Source organism: Chiroxiphia lanceolata, chromosome 8 (assembly GCF_009829145.1).
Source record: "Chiroxiphia lanceolata isolate bChiLan1 chromosome 8, bChiLan1.pri, whole genome shotgun sequence".
Lineage (NCBI taxonomy): Eukaryota > Metazoa > Chordata > Aves > Passeriformes > Pipridae > Chiroxiphia > Chiroxiphia lanceolata.
In genome coordinates this window covers 28,120,051-28,146,966 of record NC_045644.1, presented here as the reverse complement: position 1 = coordinate 28,146,966, position 26,916 = coordinate 28,120,051, and the positions used below count along the sequence as shown (strand labels likewise).

The 26,916-nt window shown below is 41.2% G+C and overlaps 3 protein-coding genes across 6 annotated transcripts in view; 2 read left to right on the top strand and 1 right to left on the bottom strand.

Moving 5' to 3' along the window:
- SHLD2 (shieldin complex subunit 2) overlaps positions 1-9,825 on the top strand; it is a 45,890-nt gene extending 36,065 nt beyond the window's left edge. The window contains exon 10 of the transcript XR_004358388.1: positions 9,814-9,825. The gene's annotated coding sequence lies outside the window, so the exon portion shown is untranslated. The remainder of the gene's footprint in view (positions 1-9,813) is intronic.
- Positions 655-10,676, bottom strand: SYT15 (synaptotagmin 15). Of its 2 annotated transcripts, none has more exons than XM_032695552.1 (8): positions 10,414-10,676; positions 6,962-7,160; positions 6,144-6,286; positions 5,266-5,585; positions 4,286-4,456; positions 3,645-3,765; positions 2,213-2,392; positions 655-954 (listed from the first exon to the last, which is right to left on the bottom strand). In XM_032695552.1, exons 1-8 carry the CDS (start codon positions 10,418-10,420, stop codon positions 818-820), a joined length of 1,278 nt encoding a protein of 425 aa, XP_032551443.1. In that variant the 5' UTR covers positions 10,421-10,676; the 3' UTR covers positions 655-817. The 2 variants fall into 2 exon arrangements, with proteins under 2 accessions (XP_032551443.1, XP_032551444.1); XM_032695553.1 differs by having other exon boundaries at positions 5,266-5,561; positions 10,414-10,674.
- GPRIN2 (G protein regulated inducer of neurite outgrowth 2) overlaps positions 9,852-26,916 on the top strand; it is a 34,995-nt gene continuing 17,930 nt past the window's right edge. The window contains exons 1-4 of one of the 3 annotated variants that reach the window (XM_032695549.1): positions 9,852-9,885; positions 11,725-11,798; positions 12,724-12,807; positions 13,418-13,556. The gene's annotated coding sequence lies outside the window, so the exon portion shown is untranslated. Of the gene's footprint in view, positions 9,886-11,724; positions 11,799-12,723; positions 12,808-13,417; positions 13,557-24,993; positions 25,050-26,916 lie in introns of those variants that run through there. The other 2 variants (XM_032695548.1, XM_032695550.1) reach the window with 2 other exon arrangements.

The following is a 26,916-nucleotide window of genomic DNA, read 5'->3' as shown; positions in this document are numbered from 1 at the left end:
GGTCATACCAGGTCAAACCCAAGATTCTTTAAATCAGTGCGCTGTCTCCAGCAGTGATATGTTTAGAGGGAAATATATAAGGGCAGGACAGGTCCTTTTCTTATGTTCTCAGAGTATTCCAATACTCATGGAAATCTCCAGTCACTTGTGACTTCATGACTTCTATGCTTGTGCCAACAGAGTGTTGTATGTTGGGGTCAGGTGAAAACATTGAACTGCAAGAAATACACTGTGCTGAGGGAAACAGGTGCTTCTGGGTTTTTGACCCATAAACAGTTCCTTCCACCCTTCCTAATCAAAAGAGGCTTTAAATATAATGCTGCTATTTTGAATAAACTGTAAATTTATTAGTTGGGTTTGTCAGTTTTGGCATTTTACTGGGCTCCCACCCTTTTTGGTGAAGCCACTCTGCCTGTGTTGATGCAATGTATGGGCAGTTAGGCCTGGTGTCATCACTGAAAATTTTTAGGCCATTTTGGACTCTATCCACATGATGGGTGATCATTTGTGCACAGAACTCATGACCAAGAAGTGGAATTTACTAATCAAAATAACTAATACTGGGAGATCATGTTTGCCTTCGTGTTTTGTTTACTCTGCTGTGTGTTAACTAAAATGAACATACATTTTGAAAAGGGGAGAGTTCCAGCCTACCAGGGACCAAGTCTTTTATTTTTGTTTGGTTAAGGAAATAATTCAGTTCTTTTATTATTGTCTACTTAGAATACAAAATCTTAGCAAATATTTTTGTATCTTTTAGAGAAGAAAGACAGTAAGAGCTTTTCCAATTTAAGGTTGGTTTTTTTATCAGTACTGCCTACATGCTGTGGCAGAGAGCATGCCATCGTTTAACCAGCTCCTTGGGCTTGCTGATCATTTCATTCCAGTGTTCGAGTTCTTTGCCACGTGTGTACATGAAAGGCCCAACTACTACTCGTCCTAGCAGAAGTGTTTCTAGGAAAAAAAATAAGCAGTTAGTAATGAAATCCTTGCCTAAATTTGCATATTAACTTATATTTCTCTGGGTAATGCATATTCTGAAAGTTACTAAACCAAAATATTCGTCAAGGAATTCATGCTGGATTTCAGGTTCTGTAGTTTCTACCTGCTGAGATTTAGGTACTACAGTAAGTGTGTACTTAGTCAATGCAGGCCTGCACTTAAACTAGACTGTGTTCAAGGCACAAAGATCTCTATCTGCTCAGCTCCTCTACTTCAAGTTTGCTGTGGAAGTTCGCCCTAGTTTTGGGCATCAGCAACCTCAGTAGGATTCATATGATGCTCTGGCTTGGGAATGAATAAATGTGGTTACTGAGACAGCTTGGAGCCACAATATGTGGATTGCCACTGACCACCCTCTGCCAAGGAGCAAATTGTTTCTTCATGCCTGGACTTTTCAGCTGTGAATGGGGAAAATGATTTGAACTTATCTGGCATGAACTTCAGAATAGTTTGTAAAGCATTTACTGTCTGCAAGTGAAAATGATGAAAGACTCAAGTGCTGATTCTAGTTCTCATCAATCCTCAAAGCCAAAGTACCTGCCCAAAATCTCACCTAAAGGAATTTTCTTTAGGAGTGTGTGAATCTAAATGAAGGTATTAATGTTACATTATCAGGATCATATTTGCACTGCAGGGAAGATGTTCTTGTGAGCAGTGGAAATATTGAATTCTGATGTACTTCTGCAAGTGGAACTCCTTAATGGATTCTCGTAACAATTAGTAAGAGGTGGCCTCTCGTATCAGGTTTTCTGCCAGGGAACGGGGATGTTGGTAATCTCTTTCTTCTTTCTCACTGCATGAACTGCTGGGATAATTAAAATTCCTATTTCACTTCAAATTTGGTTAGCAAGAGTGAATGGCCTCAAAATTTTGGAGGTTGAGGATTACCCACAAGTGTTCACAGAATAATTGCGTAAGCTTGTTTTAATAGGATACTGAAATAATACAAAAAAAATTCAGCACCTTGTGCTGACAATGACTAGTCTGGGGTTATTTTATTTACCTTCTGTTAAATTTATCTTTAGCCTCTGAAGAAGACATATGCTTAACTGCAAATAAGTTGTTCTGCTTTTTGAAGAAACAGCCTGTGAAATACCCCAAAACTCTTATATGTTTTATGATTATTGTTGAAAAGGAATTAGTTCCTCCCAGGTTTAAACATGTCTCCAGTATGTAAGAGATTTATGACGACTGTAATTATGTAGCTTACTTTCTCCCTTGATACTCTGGAGCACAGATAGACTCAGGCTTGCTGTATCCAGCTCTGTCTGATCTGCCTTGAAACTGAAGGTTTCATTGTACACTGGATTGGGAGTTCCCAGAACAGCTGCTGTCTTTTTACTTTTGATGAATTTATTATGGTTCATCAGTGAGACTTTGACATACACACCTTGGAGAAAAAGAAATTCAAGAAGAAAATAGGTGAGAAGCAGTTGGCAGATGGCCTAAGGAATTTCTTCCCTTCAGGATTCAATATCAGGTATCAAATCAGATCATGAGGGATTCGTGGAATACACATGGCAATGCGTAAGTTTGAGCAGGGAGTACACAAAGCACTGAGGGTGCAGTTCCGCAGTGCACTTTCCAATTCAAGAGCTGTTAAAATGAGCAGTCACATCCTTACCCTACGTCCTTGATCTTATATTTCTATGCCTTCCCTTCATCTGGTGGAGACTTTTTTGCAGGCTTAGTTTGTTCAGTGAGCAGTTATTTTCGGGTGTGTGATCACGTGGCTGTTTGAGCCAACACAAGGGAGGCCGTGAGGGAGGAGCCACATCACAGAGATGCAGCCTGTGCTTGGACTGGATGTGTTGCAGGTGAACAGATTCTCACAGTCACCTAGACCTGTGGTGAGGGATTCTGTAGAAAATTTGAGGAGGAGATCAATGATCTCTCCTCTTTCTTTTAAAGAATATTACAAAAATTGTGGGGGACACATGCCAAGAACAACAGAATTTTGCCTTGCTTCCTGTGGGGGGCCTGTATTGCATTATGGTCTTATTCAGTAGATCTTTGACAATGAGATCCAAAGCAACCTGAAATTTTCTGCTACCTGTTTTTGAGTGTTTAGATTTTAAAGAGCATTTTGAGGTAATCTCAGAGACCAAGGACATGAGTATGACATCAGTAAAACCCCCACTGCAGAAAGGGAGGAAAATGTGACTTGGTGCCATGGTCCTTTGAACAACAGCCAGGCTGTCCTAAAATGGGAATTTTTTCCCAATTCAGTTCTTCCCAGGACAGCTGTTTAGTGTAAGCAGTTGTCCTGCAGCTGTTACCTCTGGGAATTTGACCTGAGGCAAATCTTTTAATGTCAATATCCCCTGCAATGCTGCTTTCTCTAGGTTGGAGTGCAGCAAAGGGATGTTGCTCTCTGTACTAAAACAGGAGAAAAAAACTGCCACTGATGACATGAGACAAACCATTTATTATGAAACAAATCCCAAACATAGCAGAACTAAGCTATCAAAATCCAATTACCCCAGTAGCAAAATATGGCTTGTTTCCACTCATATTAAATCACTGAGATGTTTATTTGTTCTTTTCAGAGTCACTCAGCACAAGCCTGGGTGGACAGATGAGGAAGGAGCAAATTAAAACAGGAATTCTGGAGCTGATAGCAGAGGGGAAATCACACTTACCAACAGCATGGCTCTCCTCCTGCAGCTTTAATCCCCTTGCCCTCAGAACCACTACAGTGAGACGGCCCAGGTAGTCATTGTAGCTCAGGGAGAACTGGATATCACCATATTCTGAAGGAGGCTTGGGAAGCAGAACACCACTGTCAGATATATCTGAAAAACTGTGGTCGCATGGACAAATGGGGAGAAAAAGCCTTTTTCATAGTAATGGTTTCTGTCACATTAAGGGATGTGAGGGAATTGTAATGGCTTTATTTATGCCATTGTGGCATTTGATGGAATCAATTAATCAGCCTTCCTAAACCTTTGAAGTACACTCTCTTCTGGGTTCTGGCTATTTCCTTGCCTCTCCTGCTTTTTTTTTCTGCTCTTAGTAATTCAAAACAGAAGCAAATAGGAAAAGGTTCTTTCCTATGTAACTACCTCCTAACTCATGTGACTGTTTCTGAAAAATTGGATAATCCCTTTACAGCAGTTGTGGATCTGCAGGTTGGTAAGATGGGGATTCTGATTCCAAATGTTTATCAAATACTTTTTCATTTGATGTCCTTGATAGAACATGCTTCTACTTCAGCTGTATCCCTCCAACACTTGCAAGATGACAGAAGTTCCACCATGCCAAGCAGCCTGGTACCACATACCTCCAAGTTTTCTTTCTCCAGATCTCTCCATATGACTAGTTTGTTGTCATCAGTTAATACTTCATTTTTTAGTGGGAAGATAACTTGTCCTAGGAGATGATGCTTCTTGTGCTTATCAACATGATAAACCAAAAACTTCAGAGTCCTTTGGAGCAACATTTTACTGGAAACCTGTACAGGAAAAGGAAGAATTTATTAATAATTATAAAATATCTGGCACTTTTTTATTCTAGCGTGACTTCAAAGGAAGAATTTTTCAAAGTATGTTGAAGGTAGGTGGAGATTTCCTTTAATTATTTGTAGTTCACTTTCTTAATTTGCCTGAAGTTTTAGCTATGCAGAAGTCAAGATCCAAGCTAAAATAGAATGAGTTTGTTTGAAAAATATGAAGTTAGTTGGTGGTTTTTCAGCTCATACAGATCTAGTGTTATACGATGCATTCACTTTCAGACACAAATGTCTACAAATCTGTAAACATTTATTTCTTCAGTTGTCTGAAACACAAACTTTTTCTGGTTTTAAAGCTTTTCTCTTGTGACATCTGCTGAAAGCCTCTTAGCATGGGAGGAGCCATGCTTTACAACACTATACAAATAGCATACCAGATAAGTTCTAGTGTCTAGCCCACTTCCACAGCAAAGAAACTAAAAGCTATGAAAGGATTAGATCAGTATTGGCTGCTTCTGGACTTGGAGAGCTGCTGGGCTGAACTGCTCAGCCATTCAAACTGGAATTTTCATCATTCCCAGGGCGAGTCCTGGAATCCTTAACTTTGGTGCAGAGCACAAGTAAGATCAGTTCTGGAGCCACACACTTCTGTAGCTCAGGATCTCCAAAAGCCTCAGTAAAATACCCCATCTCTGGTGGAAGCAACTTCTGTCTTGTCAGAAGTGTTGTAAACGTTAATTTTCCACAAACTACTGTAGTTTGACAGGTTAGTATTTGCAAAGAAAAATCTGCTTCATCAGAAGGAAAAGTACCTGAAAAACAAAGTTTTCATCAAACTGCGGGTTAAGAGTTTTTCGTTTTGTTTTGGACTGCAAGTAGCTTCTTTCATCAGGCAGCAAGTAGATTTTCACAAATGGACTACAGGAATCAGCAGGAGGCTGCAGCTTTCTGACTTTGATCAAGGAGACGAGGAGCCTCTCTGACTCTTGCTCATATTCTATGGAGAACCAGAGGCGGCCAATGTTGCCATCAGGAAAATCCGTCTCACTTTTGTCTTCAGGAAACTTGTACAGCTCTGGGTTAATGGTCCCTACAACGTAAGCTCCAGCTTCATGAAATAAAAAACAAGCACCTTGTAAAAAACAAGATTAGTCTCAAGACCATAGCAGGCATTTTTATAATCAATGTTGTATTACAGGAAATCACATTAGTCTCTTAATTAACAATAATTTTTGGTGTAATTTCATATTTTATTTCTCTTTTCCTCAAATTTGGAGGAGTAGTTGTAAGGCTGCACCACTTTTCTTTCTTTTTTCCTGTGACTGTATGTGGATAGTTTTAGGTATTTGTTGTTTCAGTCTGCAACTGGTCACTGCTGTTTCTGGGAACAACAATAAGACACTTGCTGAACTACACTCGTGTTGGGCCTTTACAAAACATGGGAGGAGAGATTGCTTTGTCTGCCATATGTGCAAGGTACCACAGCACTGGGACCAGGATGGCTTCGTTCTTGCTCAATTCCTGTATATATGTATATATATACACATATATATATACACACACATACAGTGTTTAGGGCTTGTACTGTGTAACTATATCTAATGTGCCCCCAATAAATATGACTCATAATAATCAAGTTACCCATTAAAGGAATACCCTTAAGGAGAGTCCCATTTTTTCAGTGCCATACCCAAAGAATGAAATGATGACCGTGGCCCAGACTGAGGGATCATGTAGGGGTCACTGTCTTCCTGAACTTGTTCTTCATTTGTCAGGTTAATCCAGTCTCTCCCATGCAGTGTTGGTGGAATGATAAATGGAACACTCCTGGATCTGCTCAAGACAACAGCAGCTATTGACTCTTCTGGTTTAAATATGGAAACCAAACTTGGTAATAGTAATAACTTTACTGTTCTTTTCACACAATTTTGTAAAAATTCTACAGAGATGCATAGGTAAAAATTATAAATATCCATTGTTTTGCAATTGATTTTATTGATTTAATGCCTAAAAATCCAGTGAGGTCTCAATTCTTCGGACAGATTCCTCTCTATCCCTCTTTCTTTTCCTTTAGAATTTATCTTTCAAAGGAAAAGAAGAATTAACTGCAGCTTCTTGTTTTAGAGCCCAAAAGCCCTGGTAACTAACTTTCTAACAGAGTCTCCCTCCCTCCTGAAGTCCTGTTGTTCTGTTCTTGGATGCTTCATTATGAGACCACCAGGAATGACTCTGGAAGATAGGTGAATTTGTCTAGGTAACAAAAGAAGGTAGCCATGCACCAATTACATTTGAATGTAGTATTTCTTTTACGTAAATCAGAAATAATCCTTGCTTTCATAGTAAAATTATTCATTTCCTAAAGAAACAAAACAGAACATGACTGATGTTTTCACATAATGTGGGAGTCTTATTTATTACAAATATTAGGTCACCCCCTCATTTGAGATTTGACAAGTTGAAATAAAGTACCAGTAGTGTATGCTTTAAAAACAAAATGAAAATAGGTACCTTGTGCTTTTCAGTTGCGTTTCAGGATTTGTCTGATCCTGAAAAAAGGCATTTGCATTTGTTGCTTTGACAGAACTGGTGAGCTTTTCATAAGAAAGGAGGCAGCAAAATTTTTTCCAGAGCAGGTATGCAGTCATTCCAATGAGAACAAATAGAAGGATGCCTCCTATTACAGCTCCAGCCACAGCAACTGCTTGCTCTATACAAACATAGAAGCACATAAAGCATGGAAGATGAAAGTTATGTATGGTTTGGGGATAGGCAGGAATAATAAAGCTAACAAATTTATCTGATTTACATTCCAGAATGATTTTTAAATGAAGCCTTCAGCTCATGTGCACATTTTTGTCTTTGGAAGATGTATGACATCAGCAGTGACAGATTAGAAAGTGTTCAGATATGCTGGCAGTGACTGCAAGGTAAGAGACTACAGACAGGGGAAAAAAAAACCCAACAACCAGACCTCAAAGGATTGTTTGGGTTTCATTTTACCTTAGCATAAGCATTTTACCTCAGCATGTCAGAAGTGCTAGAGCTTGTGTAACAAAAGAAGAAGAAAAACCAGGAGCACCTAATACAAAAGGTACCATTATTTTTGTTTGGTTTGTTCTTCCATTATTTTGGTTTGGTTTGTTCTTCCAACTATTTATTTATGTTGTGTTGAGACTAGACCCTGGAACAAGGAACAAAGCAAAGCTATGGGTTGTTTTCCTTCTAAGGATGCATGTGTTTCCTGATCTGTGAAGTCAGAGTTAAGTATCCATTAAACACAGTTTCCTGAATCATGATTACTTCACATAAAACAAAATCTTGTATAATTTGAGTTTTGGGTTGTTCACACTAAAAAACTTAATAAATGTATTTAATATGAATACGAGGAATTCTGTTGTGAGAATTTCTCATCAGACCAAGGGTAGATAATTGATAATGGGCTCAGTTCATTGGTTTCACATGTTTGCTGAGTATGCTGCAGTGAAAGGCTGCAAAGACCACTTTTGTTCAGTCCCCACTAGACTAGTACTGATGCATCGAGATGTGACTAGATCTCAACTGAGAACCTAGATCCTACCAGAATATCCCCTGTCTGAAAAAGAGCCCAGACTGCAGAATTATCTTCCACTCTGCAGCCGTGGGAGGCAGCTCAGGATCAGCTGAGTACGGGGTGCTGACTATTCTCAGGGTCTCCTCTGAAACTGAAGCAGCAAAGTGACCTGGTGTTTTCTCACAACTGGTGTTGACCTTTCTCCCTTCTCTGCACTTAGGGAGATATAACTCTGATTATGCTTTATTTCTTTTTCCTTTTTATCTGTCTGTGCTTGGTAGATACCTTGCAGTTAGCCATCTCTCTACAATGGTACAAGTAAATAAAGACAATACAAGCACAAAATAATCAGTCAACACCAGTAATAGCTTTGAATAAGAATTCAAAACTGATTTCATGGAGCTTATTGATTAGAGCTATAAAGAGTATGGCAAGTCAGTTGCAAATACATGTATTACTGATCTTTTTCAGTGTTGCCCTGTTGCAAGAAGTGATATGAAATGTCCTTTAGCTACAGAACACTTAAGTAATTACCTTGTGCTGTAAAATTAACCTGGCCATAGTGCCTTAAAGACCTCTAGATATCCTGACTCATTTTTCTGCAGTTGGTAGAGTCATCGGGGCCAACTCAGTTTTGCAGCTCCCCTCCAGGTGTGTTGCCTTAACTCTCTGCAGGAATTGGCTGCTGCTTCCCTGTGAGTGACATAATCACTGGTGTCTCCCAGCACCACCACGGAGCAGCCACTCTGCTCACGGCTGTGCCACAGCAACGGGCACTTTGCTGTCCCTGCAGCTGGCAGGTGACCTGAACAGGTTTCAGCATTCAGGCAGACTATTACTGCAATACTTATTCTGAGGAACAGGAAACAAGTACCCATTTGGTATGGGTTAATATTAATACAGACACAAGTCTGATTGTGCTGTGTGGGTTAGTTTCCTTTGATAAGAATGCACAGTATGAGGAAATGCATATAACCATGGGAATTTTGTGTGTTTATTCCTTTTAGTTTTGTAAGGCATGCTCAAATATGTCTTCAGTCAGATTGCCATTTTATTGCAACTTAGATGGCCAGATGCAGAAAAAAATGCACCAGTTTAATGCCCTTGAACATAACAGAAATTAATATTTTATTTCATATAGGTGCACTATCAACAATACAAATGTCTATATGGCTGGTAGTTTTACTGCCTGACAGAGGTATCTGAAAGGTTAACATTTCAAGCAAGCACAACAGAACTTTGTTGTTTAATTTGTCCCCTTCATTCACAAGTCTTTGATGCTCTCAGCAGCAGTTCTGTGTCCCCCCCATAATCAGTTTGTCACCATTTACTATTAAGGACAGTAAACTTCAGTGTGTTGTAATCCAACATATAGTACAGCACCTGTGCACTGATTTTTGGTGTAAGAGAATTCCAGTCTCTTTGTTAATGAGTCTTTATGTACTGAGTTTGTTCAGTGCAGAATGATGTGAGTTTATGACACAGCCACAGCCATTGGCTCAAATTCTTTCTTTAATTTTACACAGTGGTAGATATAAGGTAAAGTTTTACTCATTTCAGTAAAGCTACCTGTGATTTTATAAGAGTAAGGAGAATTTGGCTCACTTTTTGTCCATCTTATCTGATTAGATCAGCAACAGATCCAGTTGTGTAGGGCACAATGTAGCACTAGTCACAAAATCGACCATTGAAATAAGTTGAGTCCATTGTGTGCAGGGAGAAAATATGTATTTTTTTAAATAACTACCTGTCATTGTGAGAAATTATGTATTGTATTGTATTCTGCAGTGGTACTGGATCATGGCAGCAGGAGATGGAAGAGACCTGTTGGACCATTTCATCTCCATTTGGCCTGAGCTGGGGGACTGTCTACTGTTAATAGGTACCAGGTTTATCCCAGCACAGAGGAGATGTTGATGGTCATCCTCCGTCTCCTTTGGGGATTGCATCCCTTTTCACTTACTGTCTGATGATGTGCTTTTAATAAGCTTTCCTTAAACTTTGCAGTAAGCCTTTTGGAGTTGTGACCAGCCAGTTCTCCACGAAAATTTTAATCCCCATATAAGGCACTTAGAGTATAAGCATATGTACAGTATAATCCAAATAACAGGGGTGCGGGCTGAACCCTGCATTGGCTGTGCCTGTCTCTGAGCCAGGCTCTCCCCTGGCGGGTGCTCCGGGCGGTGCCTCCCGGACCCGCAGGTTACAGGCTCCGCTCCCTGAGCCGGCTCCGGAGGCGGCCGGGCAGGTGAACAGCGCTTGGAGTTCAGAGACAGGTTAGAGCCGATGTCGAGCTTTCCCGCAGCGCCGGCGGGCGGGGGCCGGGGCTGGTGCCCGGCCCGGGGCTGCGGCAGGAGCCGGGCACCCCCTCCCTCCTTCCCTCGGTCCCCCCGCGCCCGCAGGCACTCACCGGGCATGGGTGCGGTGCTCCGGGTCACGGCCCCGGTGCCATCCCCGCCGGGCCCGGGCGATGTGCGGCCGCCCCAGGGCCGGCAGCCCCTCCCCGGACCGCCCCGCGGGGCGCACACGGGAGAGGCTGGGAACGGGAGCTAAAACGGAGACACCTCTGGTCCCGGTCAGAAGAAAAGCAAGGACACCTGTTCGGGAAAGGTTCCGTGCTGTCCCAGGCTCTCCGTGCCCGCCAGCCCCGCAGCGCGGGAGACGAGGGACGGACAGCACCGATCCTGATGGGGAGGGAGGGCTGGAGCAGGGCAGGGAAGTGGCCGCTGTGCTGCGTAAATCTTATGTCAGTCCTAAAAAACATACCTGTGCAGCACTGGCTGTGCGAGAGAACTTCAAAAGCCACAATTATGCTCAGAAAAAAGAGTTTGATATTAGTATCTTAATTCTGAATATTCGGGTGGGCAAGAAAGTAGTATTAACTTCTTTCATACTTTTAACAAAATACATAAGCACAAAGGAACACGAGAAATCCCCTCAGACAATTGCAATTTCTATATTCTCTCCCTATTTGTATTTATAAACGTAATGATCTTTAATGGCTCATGTGTGTAATAAACACAACCAAACAGATCTTTACCAACAAAATTACTCATGCATGGTTCAGAAACAAACTATTCACTGTCACTACTTCTTGTCTGCTAATGCTTGTTTCACAGTATGACAAGAATCTATACCTTAAATTTAACAACTGTTTGTATTACATATACTTGTTCTCCTCACAGCTGTTGCATACATTTGCATAGTTCTGTTTAATCTAAAAGCCAGAGAAATGCACAGGAATTAAATCAGTAGGATTCTGGTGAAATATCCTCTGTGTATGTGGCATCTTAGAATGCTTTTTATTGCATTTAAAATGTCCTGTTATAGTTGCAGTGTGGTAAGCTTTTTTATTAATTTTTGAGTCCTCCAGAAGTAAGAAAGTATTTAGATAGTTTTTACTCTAGGAAGAAAAAGCTTCATATATTTCGGGTTTACACTTGTAAGAAAGTTAACCATTAAATAAATGTTGGATAGTCATTGCTTTTACTATTCTTATTTCTACATTGAATTAGTATTAGCACTAAGGTAGAGGGGTTTTGCTAAGCAGTTTTACTCTTGTCAAGATAATGTCTATAAGCAAATCTGAGACAACCAAAAGTTGTGAGTTGTGTGGCAAGACAACAACTGTCTGCTTTCTGTTACAGTGTTCTCACTGGAGCTGCTTCTGTGGCCATGTGAGGAGTGATAAAGTTGCTTTAAACATCTGATTGCTTTACAGAACGCTACTGAAGGGTTAAAATGATCTGTGCCAGACACAGTGTCTCCCATACCGGCTGTGGTGCTTGTGAGGAGGTGTGTGAAGCTGTAAGTCTGGGAAACAATAACCAATAACCACCTGCGGGTTGAGCTCTTGTTTCAGTGAGATGGGACAGCACCAGCTGGGGGGAGCAGATCTCACCCTCTCCAAGTCCCTGTGGAAGGAGTTAATGGCAAAGTTGTTAAGCAGGGAGCTTTAATTTTGATTCTCTGCTGCATCACAAAGTTCCTGTTCTCTAGTCTTTCTGTGCTGAGTTCTTGCACCAGTTGGAAATCAGAATAAATGCAGGATGTGAAACAATTATACTCTCCTTTATCTCTGATTACTTGCCTCCTTCCTAGCCTAAATCTCTGGAACAGCTGAGAGCAAGCTTAGAGTTTAATATTTTGTGGACCTAGATATTGTACTATAAATATTCTAAGTTTCTGGTGCGTATTTCATAACACATACGTTTTTTTCAGTCTGCATATCCAGGTCTTGCATCTTACAGTAAAACCTTGAGCTTTAAAAGACCACTTAAAAATTCCAAATGCAAATACAAAATCATATTTTACTATACTTCAGAATAATCACTGGCAAGGCATCCTAGTTTAGAATGCAGGGCAAGGGATGCTACATTCTCCCCACTTTTTAATGGTTACTTTTTTTTTTAGTATTAGCAACAAAAGTAAGGAGTCGGGCCCCAAATAGTAATACATATTTATGAAGTATATTTTTCTTCATGTTCTGTTTTTAGTTTGGGGGTTTTTTAGCTCTGGTGGCACATTCCTGTCATATTTTTGAAAAAATACATTCTTATGAAGTTGCACAGCTCATCATCAGGGGAGATACCAAATACTGTAGTTTTTGCTGTGTATGTCTGACAGCACTTTCCTCATAGATGATTTCTTTGCTTCGGTGCTAATTAGTTAGTCCTGGTTTGAATGCTGAAATGATGATACCATTTTTATGGTTGCTCAGGTGGAGGCTTTCTTCTTGCTTTGGCAAAGCTGGAACTAATGCTGAAAAGGCAACTGTGGTCACTGGAAGAGATGTGTAGAAAAGGTGAGCCTGAAAATCTTCTCTAATGTTGTTTCAACCTTCTGAAGAATAGAAAGACAAGTGGAAAATAGACTATAGTTTCTAAAGGAATTGATTTAAACAGTCAGAGCACTGAAGCTAAAGAATATTCTGCCACAAAATAGTTTTCTAAGGAGTGTTAATTTAAAAACAGTGATGTTGCATTGCTCATGAGACACCTAAGAATCAAGTTTGCATCATTTATCATATGATATTCTTGTAATTCCCACCAGACTGGGTGAAATTCAACGTATTTATATTTAAAATTGGATATTTTTGAAAAAACTGAAGTATTTGCTTAGCACCTTTTATACCATTCTGTTTACAATCAAGTTGACTGCATGAAATTACTTAAAGCTGTTTGTTAGAAAGCTCCCATGGTAGAAGATAGAGAGGTATTTAAAGAAGATAAACTGTAGAATCACAAGCATCAGTAGATCCTTCTAATGATAAGTAATTATAGCACAGTTTAGCTGACAGTTTTACTCTAAAGTCCAACCCCTACTGTAATTTTTATTAATAATCTTAAAGTTTCAACGGATCCCTTTCAATAAAAGGATTTTTTAATTTTTCTTTTTTAAATCCCATTTTGCAGCCCTAGAATGATCTTTAAATTCAGCCATTTCAAGTGAAATGTGTTCAAGTTGTTCTGCCTTCGCACCCACTTCCTTGTATTTGTGAATTTTGAGTTTCAAATCGGTGGTGCCTTCAGCTACAGTGGCATCTAGAAAGAGGTAAACTTTTTTTTCCAATTAAAATGTGAAACTGGTGAATCACTCAGGGACTTAATAGATTAGATCTGAAGGGAGCATTGATGGGCACCCTGACTACAACAGATTACATCGAGAAGTGTAATTGTAAATGGCAGAAATAATGAGTACTTAGAATTTCTATAGTGCTTTTCATTTCCAGCATCCTGATCTCTCCACCAGCATTAATTACTGGTAGTTAACCATCACAAAACCTTTTTGAAATAATAGTTATTGTTATCCTTATTTTATAGATTGTTTAATAACTGGAGTTCCTCCAGATCCACACTTGTGTAACTGAGATAAGAAGTTCTCCCACAGTCTACTGTTGGCCTTGGACTAACACCTAATTCTTAGCTTTAGCAGGCTGTGGATAATTGACTGTTTCAGAAAAGAATATGTGAAAAAAAGCCTTACTCTGTCACAAAACACCCTTTGGATTCGTTCTGGGAGCCTTTTGCTAGTGTCCTTTCTAAAGAAAAGATGACAGTGAGAATGAGTGCATCCAGAAGGGAACAAATCTCCCAGAATTGTTTTCTCTGAGCTTTGCTGTTGGTGGTAGTTGCCTTTAAGCAGGCTACAGTCCAGAACAGCTCTCCCAGTAAAATTACAGGTATGAAATGGGGAGAAAGACAGGGCAACATGGGCAACAGGAAAAAATCTTAAAATGCTGCCATGTTTGGTGCTTCTAGAAGGGCCTGAAGAGAAAGGCAGCAAAAGAATAAAAGAGAGGAAAGAAAGCATTAACCCAGTTGAGGGAGTTTGATTCCTACTTTGATGTTTCATCTTATCCCAGTAAAACTCCAGACACTGCAGCTAACCTTGACACTGTTCAGGGAGAGGGAGACAGAATACTCTCTGGACCTGCAAAAACTTTCCACCTGAGTATATTTATCCCATCAGTTTCCTCATGGCACAGAACTGGTCAACAGAGCCTTGGCCACATGAAAAATTGTTACAGCTGGCACAGAACGTGCTGTGCTATACAGGGTTTTTTCCCATGCTTTGATATTCATCTTTTGCTCAGTATTTGAAACCCCTGACAGACATGAATACTTCAGGGCCTTACACAACTTTTCAGCCTTGTTATAATACACCTACTGCTATGAAAGCATATGTAGGTAAGGTCTGCATAGCAGCACTTCTACAGGATTCAGAATGTTTCTCTTTTTTTTTACCTTTTCCTTTTTCTAGTAAGCTTTAACTGTTTGCAAGCTATAGCACCACCTCCTGGCTTTGGTGTGAATGATAGAGCAAACCAAAAAGTTCCCTTAAGGATGGCTTCTTCTTAATGTATGAAACAAAATGGAGAAAATGTGAACTTTCATTCCTTTCAAATGACTTTTCCTTCCTGTGTTTTGCAATAGGAATTTCAGAAATACCAAGTCTTCTTGGCTGCAGGGGTTTTTTTTGCTAATATAATTTGCATAAGAAAGTTAGCAGCTGTTGCTGTTTTAAGAAAAAAAAAAACAAACAGTACAAAATATTCCTTTTAAAATTTCTTTATTAATAAACTCCAAGTTCACAGATTATATGCACAAGTCCTGTAAAGACTTTTGCAGTGAAAACTACTTGAGAAGCTCTGGACTGTGTGGGTTTAAAGCTTTTTGGGGGTAAGATCTGGCTTTTTGTTCTGGTTTTGTACGCCACATAGCCTTGGTAATAGTAATCTAAGCTTTGTAACTTTACCAAGGCCTTGCAAGATTACCTATGTACACATGAAAAACGAACTGTTCACACAGCTGTAGTGATGAACAAAAGATGCTGCTTTAAGGTAAGACTAGTTTTTATTTTAGGCAGTATTTCCTGAGTCTCACTCAGTCTAAGTGAGGGATAATGCATTTAGGCCAGACATAATGTAAATAAGGTATGTACTCTAATACAAATGGGGAGGGATTGCTGAGCAGGTAGATGAATCCATAGGCAGTAATCCATCTTAAGATTTGCAGGAAAGCACAAAATTATATATATGGCATAGAAATTACACCATAGGTAGTGGTGTAATTGGTACAGCTTCATGGGGTGCAAACTTTTAACTGAGAGAAAAATGTGATGTTTGTTTTTGGAATCAGATAGGGAAAACTGATTACTTGTTTGGTGTAACTTACAGGTGCATTTTTGTAGGCACGTGCACCTAAAACTGCCCAGTGTAGAGCCACAACAGATTTATGGATGCCATCCCATACATATTTGTGTTTAAAAAGAAAAAGGTTGCTGAAAAACCTGGGCAAGACTGTAGTGAGTCTCGAGGGTCAAAAAAAAAAACAACCAACAAACATTCAAAATCCTGAATGTAGGTAAAAAGAATAAACTTTTCATGTAATTAAGTCCCTATTTCACGTGGGCAGGTGATGCCTTTCTCTTTGCTCAGTACCGGGAGGCGGCCGGCGGGCGTCATCCCGGGGCTCTCTCTGCCGGCTTTCCTTGGAAAACCGCTGCACAGGGCAGTGCTGAAACCTGACCCATCTCTCTCAGAGACAGCTTCTGGCTCTGCAGAATAGGCAGTTCAGTGTGATCAAGAATCCACTAGGACACCATCCAATATATAAAGGAACTTAATAGAAAAAGGCACTCTGCCTGGTCTTATACTGCTTGTGCTACAAATAATAAGGAATGACTGATCCATTTACAGAATATTTATCTAGTAATGATACTGTCTAGCATGCATCAAAAATACATAATGACCTCTCCTAAATACACCAAATACGATGGGATTTGGCTCCAAATACTTTTTAATTACAACTGATATCAATCAGCTTTGGCCAGTGTATGAATCCTCAATGCAAAGGGTTAGAAATTAAATCAGTTATGTGGGCAGCATTGCAGTAGCTCTGTGAACTATTGCAGTGGCAGCAAAAAAAAAACAAACCAAACAACAACAACAACAAAAAAACCCCATACAACCCCCACCCACCCAAACACAAAAACCCACCAAAAAAAATGTGAAAACCACCACCCCAAGAATTCAAAAATGGTTCATTCTAGCTCAAATCCTTTCACAAATCTAGGTTAGAGCCTAGCCAGGAAGGGACAAAATAAGCTGATGTAGGCATGTTTTGTGTGGTAATCCCTAGAGTTTTGACTACTGCAGCAAGAATTCTTCACTCTGTTCCTGTTGACAGCTCCTCACTCAAAATATATGTGAAAATGTTCTAGGAAATGCAAGCAATATAGGAAGGATGAAAGTACATCTTTCAAGCTGGGAAACATCAGTGTCATTCCCACAGATATGGTTGCCATGCTTTATTTAGAATAAAAAAGTCTGAATGCTAGAAAGCAGTATTTTTTCTCCCTATGATCTAAGTAAACAATTTCTGTGCCTTCCCCAGCCTGGGGTTCAAATGGTACATTCTGTGGTTGGAAATGCTAACCTGAAGGACACCTGCCTGCCACTGGCCAGCTTATTATATAATTTGGGTTGTATGGAATAGTACACTGGTTCTGAGAACTTTAGTTATGCCTTTTTTCCTGCTAGCAACATAATTCTTCCTCAAAGAGAATGAGCGAGATCTCTGACAATCCATTTGTTTATGGGGCAACTGGGGGTTGGAGGATGGGAGAGAGTTAAAGGAGATTTTCTTTAGATTCCTGAGACCTATGAGTCAGTATATCCATGAGCAAAGGTTACATAAACTAATAGATTAGAACAAGATTTAGTTGCATAAACACTGTTACTGCATTTCAATCTGTCACAGAGTCAACCCTGCAGATTATTGCAGGCAGAGCTGGCCTGGCTTACAGTCCATCTCTCTGGAACTGCCTCTGGCACTGGATACATTTGAAATAGCGTTGTTCTCTTGCTGTGGGGCTGCTCTGAAATCTGTGTGCACTACTTTATAGTTATATGTACTTATAGGTTTTAATTCTGCAAGCGTTATTTAATGTACAGTGCATTGCTCACCAAGGATCATGCCTCTTATGAGACTGGTCTAATGTAGGCAGCCACAGGGACCAGATCCAAATTTCCTTAACGTTCCCCCAGCTTTCCTGAAGCCTCTGTCCTCTGTCTCTCTTGCTCCCAACATACTCTCCCCAGTACGTCCTGGATGAAGTCAGGGAGACCAGTATAGGTGGGCTCCTGCTGCACTGGGCAGAAATGGGGATGGGTTTGCTGCCCAGGCCTATTGTCCAGGGAAACGGAGGCTGGATTAGGAGTGTTGAGTGGACTTGAGTTGATCCACAGGCCATGAAGCCAACAGCTACATTATGATGACTGTGGTCTAAATTGTTTGGGAATGTTGCAGGTCATATGGGAAAACAAAGCCTTTCCTGGGGCTGTATAGCTACGCTTTTTCAAAGTGCATCAGGGTCAGAAAATGGTGCTCCCAGGCTGCAGTACTTTTCTCTTGTGCAATGTTTTCCTTTGTGCTTTCCCCAGCTTCTCGGTGATACCATCTCCTCATTTTACATCAGAGAATTGAGGCATCAAAGTTCAAATCTTTATTTAGATGCTTAGCTCCCATTAAGTAGAGCAAACTGTCTCTACAGAGGCTTTGTTCATAGCCCTAAGCCCTGGGCACCAGTTATTTTATCAAACAGACTTCGATACTTTGTTGTCCAAAAACCAAATAATTTTTCTGAATGACATCATTGGCAAAACTAAACCGAAGAGGTTTAGTAATACATGAAGGTAGTTTTTAAAAGAGGTCAGATCCAAATTTGCAAGAGTGACTTGGTGGAGAAATCATGTAGGACAGGATTATTGATGACTTCTGGAAGTGTGGGTTTTGTAGGGGGGGGGGCGTTCTGGGAGCAGACCCTGGGAGTCCTCCCTGTTTATGTGATCCTGACTTGCTTCCTTTCCAGTTGAGAGTACCAGAACAGATGGAAGACTAGCAATCAAATTCAGGGCGAAGCTAAACGTGATTAATTTCTCAAAAAGGCCAAAGCCCTTATTGCATGAAAGGCAGCTTAAAGCTACCCCAAAACTGGCTTGAAAGGTTGGGGGGTTTTGTGAAATTATTTATTGCTTTTTGCTGATGGATATAATCAATTGTAGAGATCAGAGGAGTCATTCTGGTGGTTGTACATGGGAGGAAGTGACATCAGGGAAAAGAGAAATGAGAGTAGAGTGTCCATGGATAGTCCCTTGATTTAAGATGAGATGTAAGGTTTCATCTAATGACATCTTTGGCTTATAGCAAAGCATGCTTAAAAAAGGGACCTTGTTTGTATTGTCCATAATCAGCTTTTGTACTATTTGTTTGATAACAAAAAAAAAAAAGAAGTGCTGTAAAGAGATTTGCGAAGTCTTTGAAATATATGAGATTTTTTATATCACTGGGCTGCCTCGCTAAGTGCCAAGGCAAAACAAAGGCAAAAGAACTGGTCTGTTTTGTTGAGAAAGCTGCTCATAAATCCAAGATGAAAAAGAAAGGAGATGACAGAGCTCAAAGGACCAGTTTTCACAGGTCTAAAAATTCTGACAGCTTTCAAAAAGATTAATTCTGCAAAGAAGAGTACTACATCTATGTTGCTCCTTGAAAAAAGTCTTGTCAGTAGTATTCCAACATTATTCCCAATGAAGATAAATGCAGATGACCTGGCAAATTTCGTGATGACTTTATGAAATAAACACATAAAAATCATTCTTCCTTTTCACAGAAAAACAGAGTGCAGAATAGAGGTTTATTCATAGACCTCACCTGCTATAATTGGGCTGTTGAACCAGAATGTCTCTTCTCACAGGCACAAGAAGCAGAACTTGTCATGTTGCTGGTTGGATATATACACTCTACATAGTGTTTATGTAGATCTATATAGAGAGAGAGTGTTCATAGACAAATTAAGTCAATAGACAATTTAGAGGGATAGCCCATAGCCTGAGGGAATGATATTTGTGTATATATCAAAAGACAGAAAAGGTGGTGGTGATTAATTGGGATGTGTTTGAAAGTGTGAGACCTGGGCTTGATGTAGGTGGTATGGGATAAAGAGTGGCTATTTTCCTGGTTTCAGCTCCTGACTATGGACAGGTAGGAGCAGCATCATATTCACAATCTCTGCTCCTCATGAGCACTTAAACCACCCCAATATCTGTTGAAGGCAGACCACAGCAGGGCATAAACAATCCAGAGGGCTCCTGGTTCATGTGTTGATGATAACTTTAGTCTCCAAGTGATAGAGGACTGTGCTGGACCTTGTCCTCACCTACAAGGAAGAGCTGTTGAGGAACATGTAGCTCCGGGGCAGCCTTGGCTGCAGTGACCATGAAATGGTGGAGTTCAAGATCCTTAGGGCAGTGAAAAGGGTGCACAGCAAACTCACTACCCCGGACTTCAGGGGAGCAGACTTTGGCCTCGTCAGGGATCTGCTTGGTAGAATGCCATGGGATAAAGCCTTGGAGGGAAGAGAGTCCCAAGAAAGCTGGTTAATATTCAAGGATCACCTCCTCCAAGCTCTGAAGTGATGCATCCCAACAAAGAGGAAGTTGGGCAAAAATGCCGAGGCCCGCATGTATGAGTAAAGAGATCCTGGACAAACTCAAACACAGAAAGGAAGCCTAGAGTTATCCTGAGAGGAAATTATCCAGCCATCCAGGGATCAGGATAGGAAAGCTAAAGCCCTGATAGAATTTGACCTGGCCAGGGATGTCAAATGCAACAAGGAAAGTTTATAAAGGTACATGAGCAATAAAAGAAAGCTTAGGAAAAATATGGACCCTCTTCAGGAGGAAATAGGAGACCTGGTTACCCAGGATGTGGATATTTAGGATATTACAGATATAAAGGATATTATCTAGGATATGGGGTAGGGTGAGGCACTCTATGACCTTTTTGCCTCAGTATCCACTGGAAAGTGCTCCAGCCAAACTGCCCAAGTCACTGAGGGCAACACACACACACAACCCCTCACATATTCACACTCTGCCTTGGCACTAGTGCTCATCTAACCCTGCAGTGTAAGGTTTTCACTCTAGGAAGTGTACTGGGAAGTCTGAGAATTTGAGAAGAGGTTATTTTCTGAAATAACTCCTGTACAGAGGAAGATAACCTAGAGCTGCAGATATTTTTAAGAAGTTAAGCATTTATATATGTGGCATTGCTTTCTTAAGTAGAACATTAACACGTGATGAAGTGGATTCTATCTGTAAGTTATCTTTGAATTACATGCTCTTGTGTGTTTATCTAAAATTTTAATGTGAAGTGATTGTGCTAATGTTTATCTGACAATTGCTTTCTTTATAAAATTCTATGTTAGAAATAATTGTGGTTTTTATGTCAAATGGAAGGTGATGGTCAGTTTTATGTTTCTAAACAATCTCAGTTGCATTTCACTTGCCTCAAGTGGTATGTGAAAACACTTGCTATGCCAACTCCTGTACTGGACTGATATTTTAGGTATCTGAGCATGAGCAAAACCTGAAAAGCTGGCACTGCAAACAGAATGCCAATTTCAATGGGGGGCAAGCAGTATCTAGAGTGGAGAGCTTCTGAGTGGTTACAGGCATAGTAAAAGTTAAATTTGCCTATGGTGCATTAGTTATTATCTTGAAGGCTCTCTCAGATTGCGCTAAAGGGCTGTTATTCTTCAGAAACACTCAAAAATACTTTACAATGGAGATATCCAAGACCTGATCCAAATTGGCTGTGGCAGATGACATTCAGGCAAATGAGCAGTGTTACCCACAAGACAGCATATTGGTCCTGGAGGGCTGTGTTATTGTTGTAGACTAGAGCATATTCCAGAAGTGCATTAAGCTAAAATCTGCCGGGTTGCAGGTGTGGTTTCACTGGTTTAAGTGGCTTTGAATCAACAAACAGCAAATATCAGCCTTCAGGGATTGCTTGCAGAGCCCCCAGACAGAGATACAAACAAATTGCAAGCAGTGTTTGTGTGAGCTCCCGCGCAGAAAGGCACTTCCAGCAGGACACTCTGCCAGCCCAGGCACTTGAACTGCCTCCCCAAAGAGAGTTCTGCCGGGAGCAGAGCTCAGGAGGTTCAAGGCTGATGCAGGAATTCAGCAAGCACAGTCTAGGCAGGTCCCAATCACCCACCTGGCATGGAAAAGTTGCTACAAATGACAGCAGATCAGTGTAAGAAAAGACTGTGGGGTTATAGATGAGAAGGGGTGAGAGAAGGGCTTCAATACAAGTTTTTAGGTCTCATGGAGGAACCAAGCAATGAGGATGGTTTTCCTGCCCCATATCCTGTTCTGAGGAGGGGTATCTGGCCAGTGTGGTTAGTGAATTTTAGGTTAGACGAAGGGCTTCTGGATTAGGACTAGGCTTCTCCTCTCTTGAATATGGAAGCCCTGGCTGCCTGGGTGGAGGCTGGGGTGACAAAAGCCGGCCTGCAGGTCCAACAGCTCTGCCCAGTGGTGTCCTCCCTCAACAGGCAAGCAGAACTGACTGCCATTCCTCACATGAGGTGACTCAAAGTCATGGGGCTGGTGGCTTGCTTTCTGCCAGTCTTCAAGCACCCAAATCAGTAAATAGTAGTTTTGAAAGCTCTTTTTCATGCCTGGGCACAGGACTTTGTTTCATGCACTTAAACACATTCTCACGTCTAAACCCTGGGTGGAGTTCTTAGGGAAACACGAATACTAGTCAGGATGAGCCACAGTGGCAGAACTCTTCTGCAAACATCCTCTTTAAAAACTATGTTTTTCTTTTCCCCAGAAGAAATTAGTCAGCATTGTCTGGATTTAGCCTAATGGATCTGTAGGCTACTGACTTCTCAGTTTCATTTAACTGTCTTTTTTTTTTTTTTTTAAGAAAGAGAATAAACTCTCAAAATTGGAACTTGAGGTGTTTTTACAACTTTTCTTATCAAATGTAGAATGAAAAAGCTGTATGCCAGTTGCATCATTATGAATGCCCAGATGTGTAACCTGTTGAGGTAAAAGTTAGTCACCAGTGCCTTTCAGTAAGCACATTTTGATGATTTTAATGAAAATAGTCAACCTTGCTGGACATACCAAACCTGGGGGAAGAGAGCTGTGCAAATTCCTCTCATGGAGGGTTTAGAGGAAAACCTGAGTGCAATATTATCCTCACATTGTACCTTTTATATGTGCTTGGGACATCATTTAGGCAACTTGAGACAAGTCTGGGAGATGAATTTGAGCAGAAGGGTCATACTGAGTTGTTCTGCAGCTGGCCACTGGCACCCATGGAACAATGTTGGAGTAGCTACGAGTGCCGGGGGTGTGTCATCATGTCAGCCAAAGGTCTGTTGCTGGGATAAGAAAGGAAGCAAATGCTGTAGAGTTGTGCTCTCCCTGCAGCACCACTGCAGTCCTAGGCCATGGGGTGGGGAGAGTCACCTTGGTGTGATCCTGGGCCACCAGGAATGCTGATAAGAGTGTGCTGGAAGGGACAGGTTCAAGGAACTTCTGTTTCCAGCCTGGCAGGAAGGATGTCAAGGTCAGCACAAACAGCTGACTTGTAGTGCCTACTGTGCTTCACTGCTGTAGTAAACATGGCAGCCAGAGAGCTGCTGCTGACCCGTGGGTGGCTCTTAACCCCTGAAATGTTTCCTGACCTATAGCCCGAGGGAGTAATTGCTCAGTGAGGCTGTGGGGGTGTGCATCTTAGGAACAAAACCTGGAAGCACATAGGAAATTACTGGTTTTGCAGCCCATTCTGAAGACTCAGGGAGCAATCTCACATTCCTAAAAGCATCAGAGAGGGGGTCTTGATCCCCCTCTCTCAGCTGAGGTAGGCCTGATAGACAGGTACTGGGTGAAGGCTTAGGAACAGAGTGAGAACTGCTGTAAGTGGTTTACAAGCAAGGTATTAACTTCTTCCTGAACAGAAAGAAAGAGAATTTGAAAGGGCTATTTTCTGATATTTTGGCATCCTTCTCCTTAACCCACTAGAGATCCAACCAACCTGCCTTGTGTGAAGCTTTAAATGGAGGGGAATAAGCCAGAAAAAAATTAAAACAGCTCGCAATGCAGAGACAAGGAGTGATGCTTGGGAAAGGACTGAGTGTAGCATTTCATAAAGGTGAGGGAAAGAGGAAATTCTCTACAAAAACAGGCCACCATGGCTGGAGACAAGACTCCTCTGGTCACATCTGTCCTTGACGTTCCCTGATGCACCACAGGCCACACCTGTCAGCTGTGTCCTCGAGACAGGATATTGCTGCTGGGGTAGGATATTCCTGCTGGGGCAGGATAGGCCAGGGGATGCTTCATAGCAGCACCCAGGGGACCCTGCCTGTGCCCTGGAATGAGCCCCTGTGTCAGGCTGAGTGTGAGGACAAGGTGCTGCCTTCACATTTGTGTGCAGGGAGGGCCAGACTGACCACAGCCTCCTGCAGGCTGGAGATCCCCCTGGGCTGCACTAGCACGGTGGTGCAGGTGGCCACAGGTAGGTAGGTGGGCATCTGTGAGCTCAGAAATTCCTGCACCAGACAGGGAAGGAGGGAGGGCACGACTGGGAGCGCAGCTGCCAAGGCAGGAGACTTGCAGGAGGGCAGCCGAGGGCACAGCTTGCAAACACCCTGCTGAGTGTGCTGACACATACTTTTTTAAAAAGTCACTTTGGTTCAACTAAGATTTGTTTTAGTAAGTGGAACCAGGTTCTGGAAAATGACTTGCAATAGCAAATGTGTTCTAAGTTGTGTCCCGTGCGTGGCAAACTAGATAACTATCTGTAGCATAATGGTTTTTTCCATTTCCCCCTGCTCAGCGCAAACAATCTCACTCTTTTCAATCCATTGGTACATCCTTGTTTCCAGTCCATGCCTACACAACTGATGCATTCTGGGCTTGGGATTTGATTTAGTTTTTTTTTCCAATTGCCCCATATTACCAGAAGCAGTGGGTGTTTCCCACTGGTGATTTCACCTTTACTTGAAGGTAGAAATTGTAGGCATACAGAATGCCTTGGCCCTCGAGCCAGTTCCTTTGTCTATCTTTTATAATTTTCCTTTAACCCTTCTAATTTTATTCCTCCCCCACTGCTCCTCCTCTTCCTGCCCCTTTTTGCCTCCCCTCCCCGTGCTTCCCTGGCGGCATTGCCGGCTCTGCACAGGCCCAGTTTCTCTAATCAGATGAAGCAGCAGGATTATCTCTCTCCCTCCCTCCTAGGCTCCATTTTATTTCCTCTCCAGCCAAGGGGGGAGCCAGGAAGGGATGCCACATCTAGGCAGAGGGAACCCCATCTCCCAGTCTCCTGCCTTTGAAGCTCTCTAACAATCCCACCTCCTTCCCCTTATCATATGCTCACCTTAGTGTCAACAGCATCAGGCGGATCAAGAAAAGGAAATCTGAACTCTTTTGGCTTTTGTTCTCCTCAGATTTCTGAGCATCTATTTTTAAATACCCTCCAAGTAACTTGGACAGGGAAGCTGGATGTGCAATCTCTGAGTAGGGGGAAGGTAAGGACCACAGAAGTCATGTATTGCCCGTTCTCTCGTCTCCCGTAAGGACACCGAGTCCTCCCTGTTTTGCCAGCAGGTCTTTGAGAGTAACAAAGCAGATGAGGGGAAGGGAGAGGAGCTGCACAGAGACAGACCCAGGCTTCTGTAAGTGCTGTGTTGGCAGCAGGGGGTTGATAGCTGGACTGAAAAGCCCAGGAAATGGTAGTTTCTCTTTTTCTAAAATGATGGGAGCTATGGCTCTGAGCTTTAATTGAATTTAATGTATTTCTGCAGAAGGGTTTTTTTTGGTGTTGGTGTCTTTCACTTACATGTGTATGTGTTTCTCTTTTAGTAAGTGTTTCTAGAATATGCTTGCCACTGTTTCTCTGGGGGAGAAAAACCCCCATAATCTTGTTCATCTTATTCCTCTGCACATCTGCAAGTTTATGAAGATGCTGTTTGATTATCCTTTGTGTGTATGTCAGGGTTTTGATACTAAAAATAAGAGAAAAGAGTAAATTGTATTATTTTAAATTACTACCTTTTAGTACTAATCTGCCAGAGAATTGTTTACCTTGGTTTTTTATACCATGTGTACCACATGTTTTTTAAATTCCTAAGAAGTTAATATCCAATACTAGAGAAAACCTGAGGAATATTTCAGTGCTTTCTGCATATCAGCTCTGTTTTACAGTCTTGCTTCCTAGATAAATGTTCAACTGCTATTTAGAATGGCAAAGAAAAATTTTCTCCTAAACCAAAACATGTCTCTTCCATTGTGAAAGATTTGATTTGGTTTGGCCTTTTATTGTCGCTAGAGGAAATGTTTTAAATCAGAATCCTTTGTAGAAGGGTGTTTTGTGCATATATTGTGGTTTACAACCTCCCATGATTAAAAGCAAGAATCTGTGCTGATGCACTTCTAGTCTTTAGGGCAAGATGTTTAAAAGGGAGGGGGAACAAGCAGTTATTTCTGTTTAGAGAACTCAAAGCACGAAAGGTGACTGGAAAGACAGCCATGAGATACATATATTTTGTAAGATGTCGATCTTGTGCGTAAATAAGATGGACCACACAGAGATCAAAATCTACCTCTCTTCCATTGACTCAAGCTTTAAAGTCATCATCTCATACAAAAATATCAGTGATTTCCTTGCACCAAGACATGGATTAAAGTTTGCGGGTAGTTGTTTGCATGTTTAAGGTCAAGCATATGTCTGAATGCTTGCAGGATGTAGATTGTAGCAAGATACGAGTTCAAAGACCTCTGCATGGAGTCTCTGTGTAAAAGAATTAGATTTAGGGAAGGTTTCATTTATGAGGGTGGGTTAGATGAGGACTTTTTGTTTTCATGTTGTGACTCAGTAACTCTGTAAAACATTTCTCCAGTTATAGGGTTTTGTTGATTTTTACAATCCAGACCTTTTATCTTAACCGTACTCTAGAGAAAGCTGCAATTGCCATTTAATTGCTCTGACAGTTATCTAAGACTGCATAAACAAGAGCAGTAAACTGCATATGGCCTTGTGGTGTCTGAGCTGGTTTATAACACCAAATATCATAAATTCTCATTAGATAACCGTATCAAATCCATATTTTTCTTGCCATAATAAACTATGCGTATTCACTTTGCACTTGAAAAATCAAAGTGTCTGAGGGAGGGTAGAATAGGTGAAAGCTATTATTGATGATCATTATAGTTTTGAAGTTTAATTTTCTTTCTGTTAAGGGTAATAAGAAAGGGTAAATTGGAGGTAGCATTAAAACACTCTGAGAGCAGAGGAATTTGCTGTAACAGTGAGATAATGTTACATCTCAGTGCAGGTGGGTTAGTTCTGAGCAGAAAAGCAATAAAATCCTGTTTCTTCCTCAGCAACTCCTCTGGAGATTAAAGAGCCTGAATTATCCATTGCTTTCCCCTGGAGTTAATGTTTTTAAATGAGGATGGAGTGTACTTCACTGGTCCCTTGTATTTGGATATTGCAAGCTGTTATCCAATTTGCAGGAGAATGAAGTCTAGGAATGATGCTTT

What these genes read in the sequence shown, in the direction of transcription:
- SYT15 (XM_032695552.1), bottom strand. An exon ending in ATGAAAACTTTGTTTTTCAG is followed by an intron (nt 4,457 to 5,265) that starts GTACTTTTCCTT and finishes TTTCCTGTACAG; the next exon opens with GTTTCCAGTAAAATGTTGCT. An exon ending in TGGAGAAAGAAAACTTGGAG is followed by an intron (nt 3,766 to 4,285) that starts GTATGTGGTACC and finishes CTGCTTCCCAAG; the next exon opens with CCTCCTTCAGAATATGGTGA.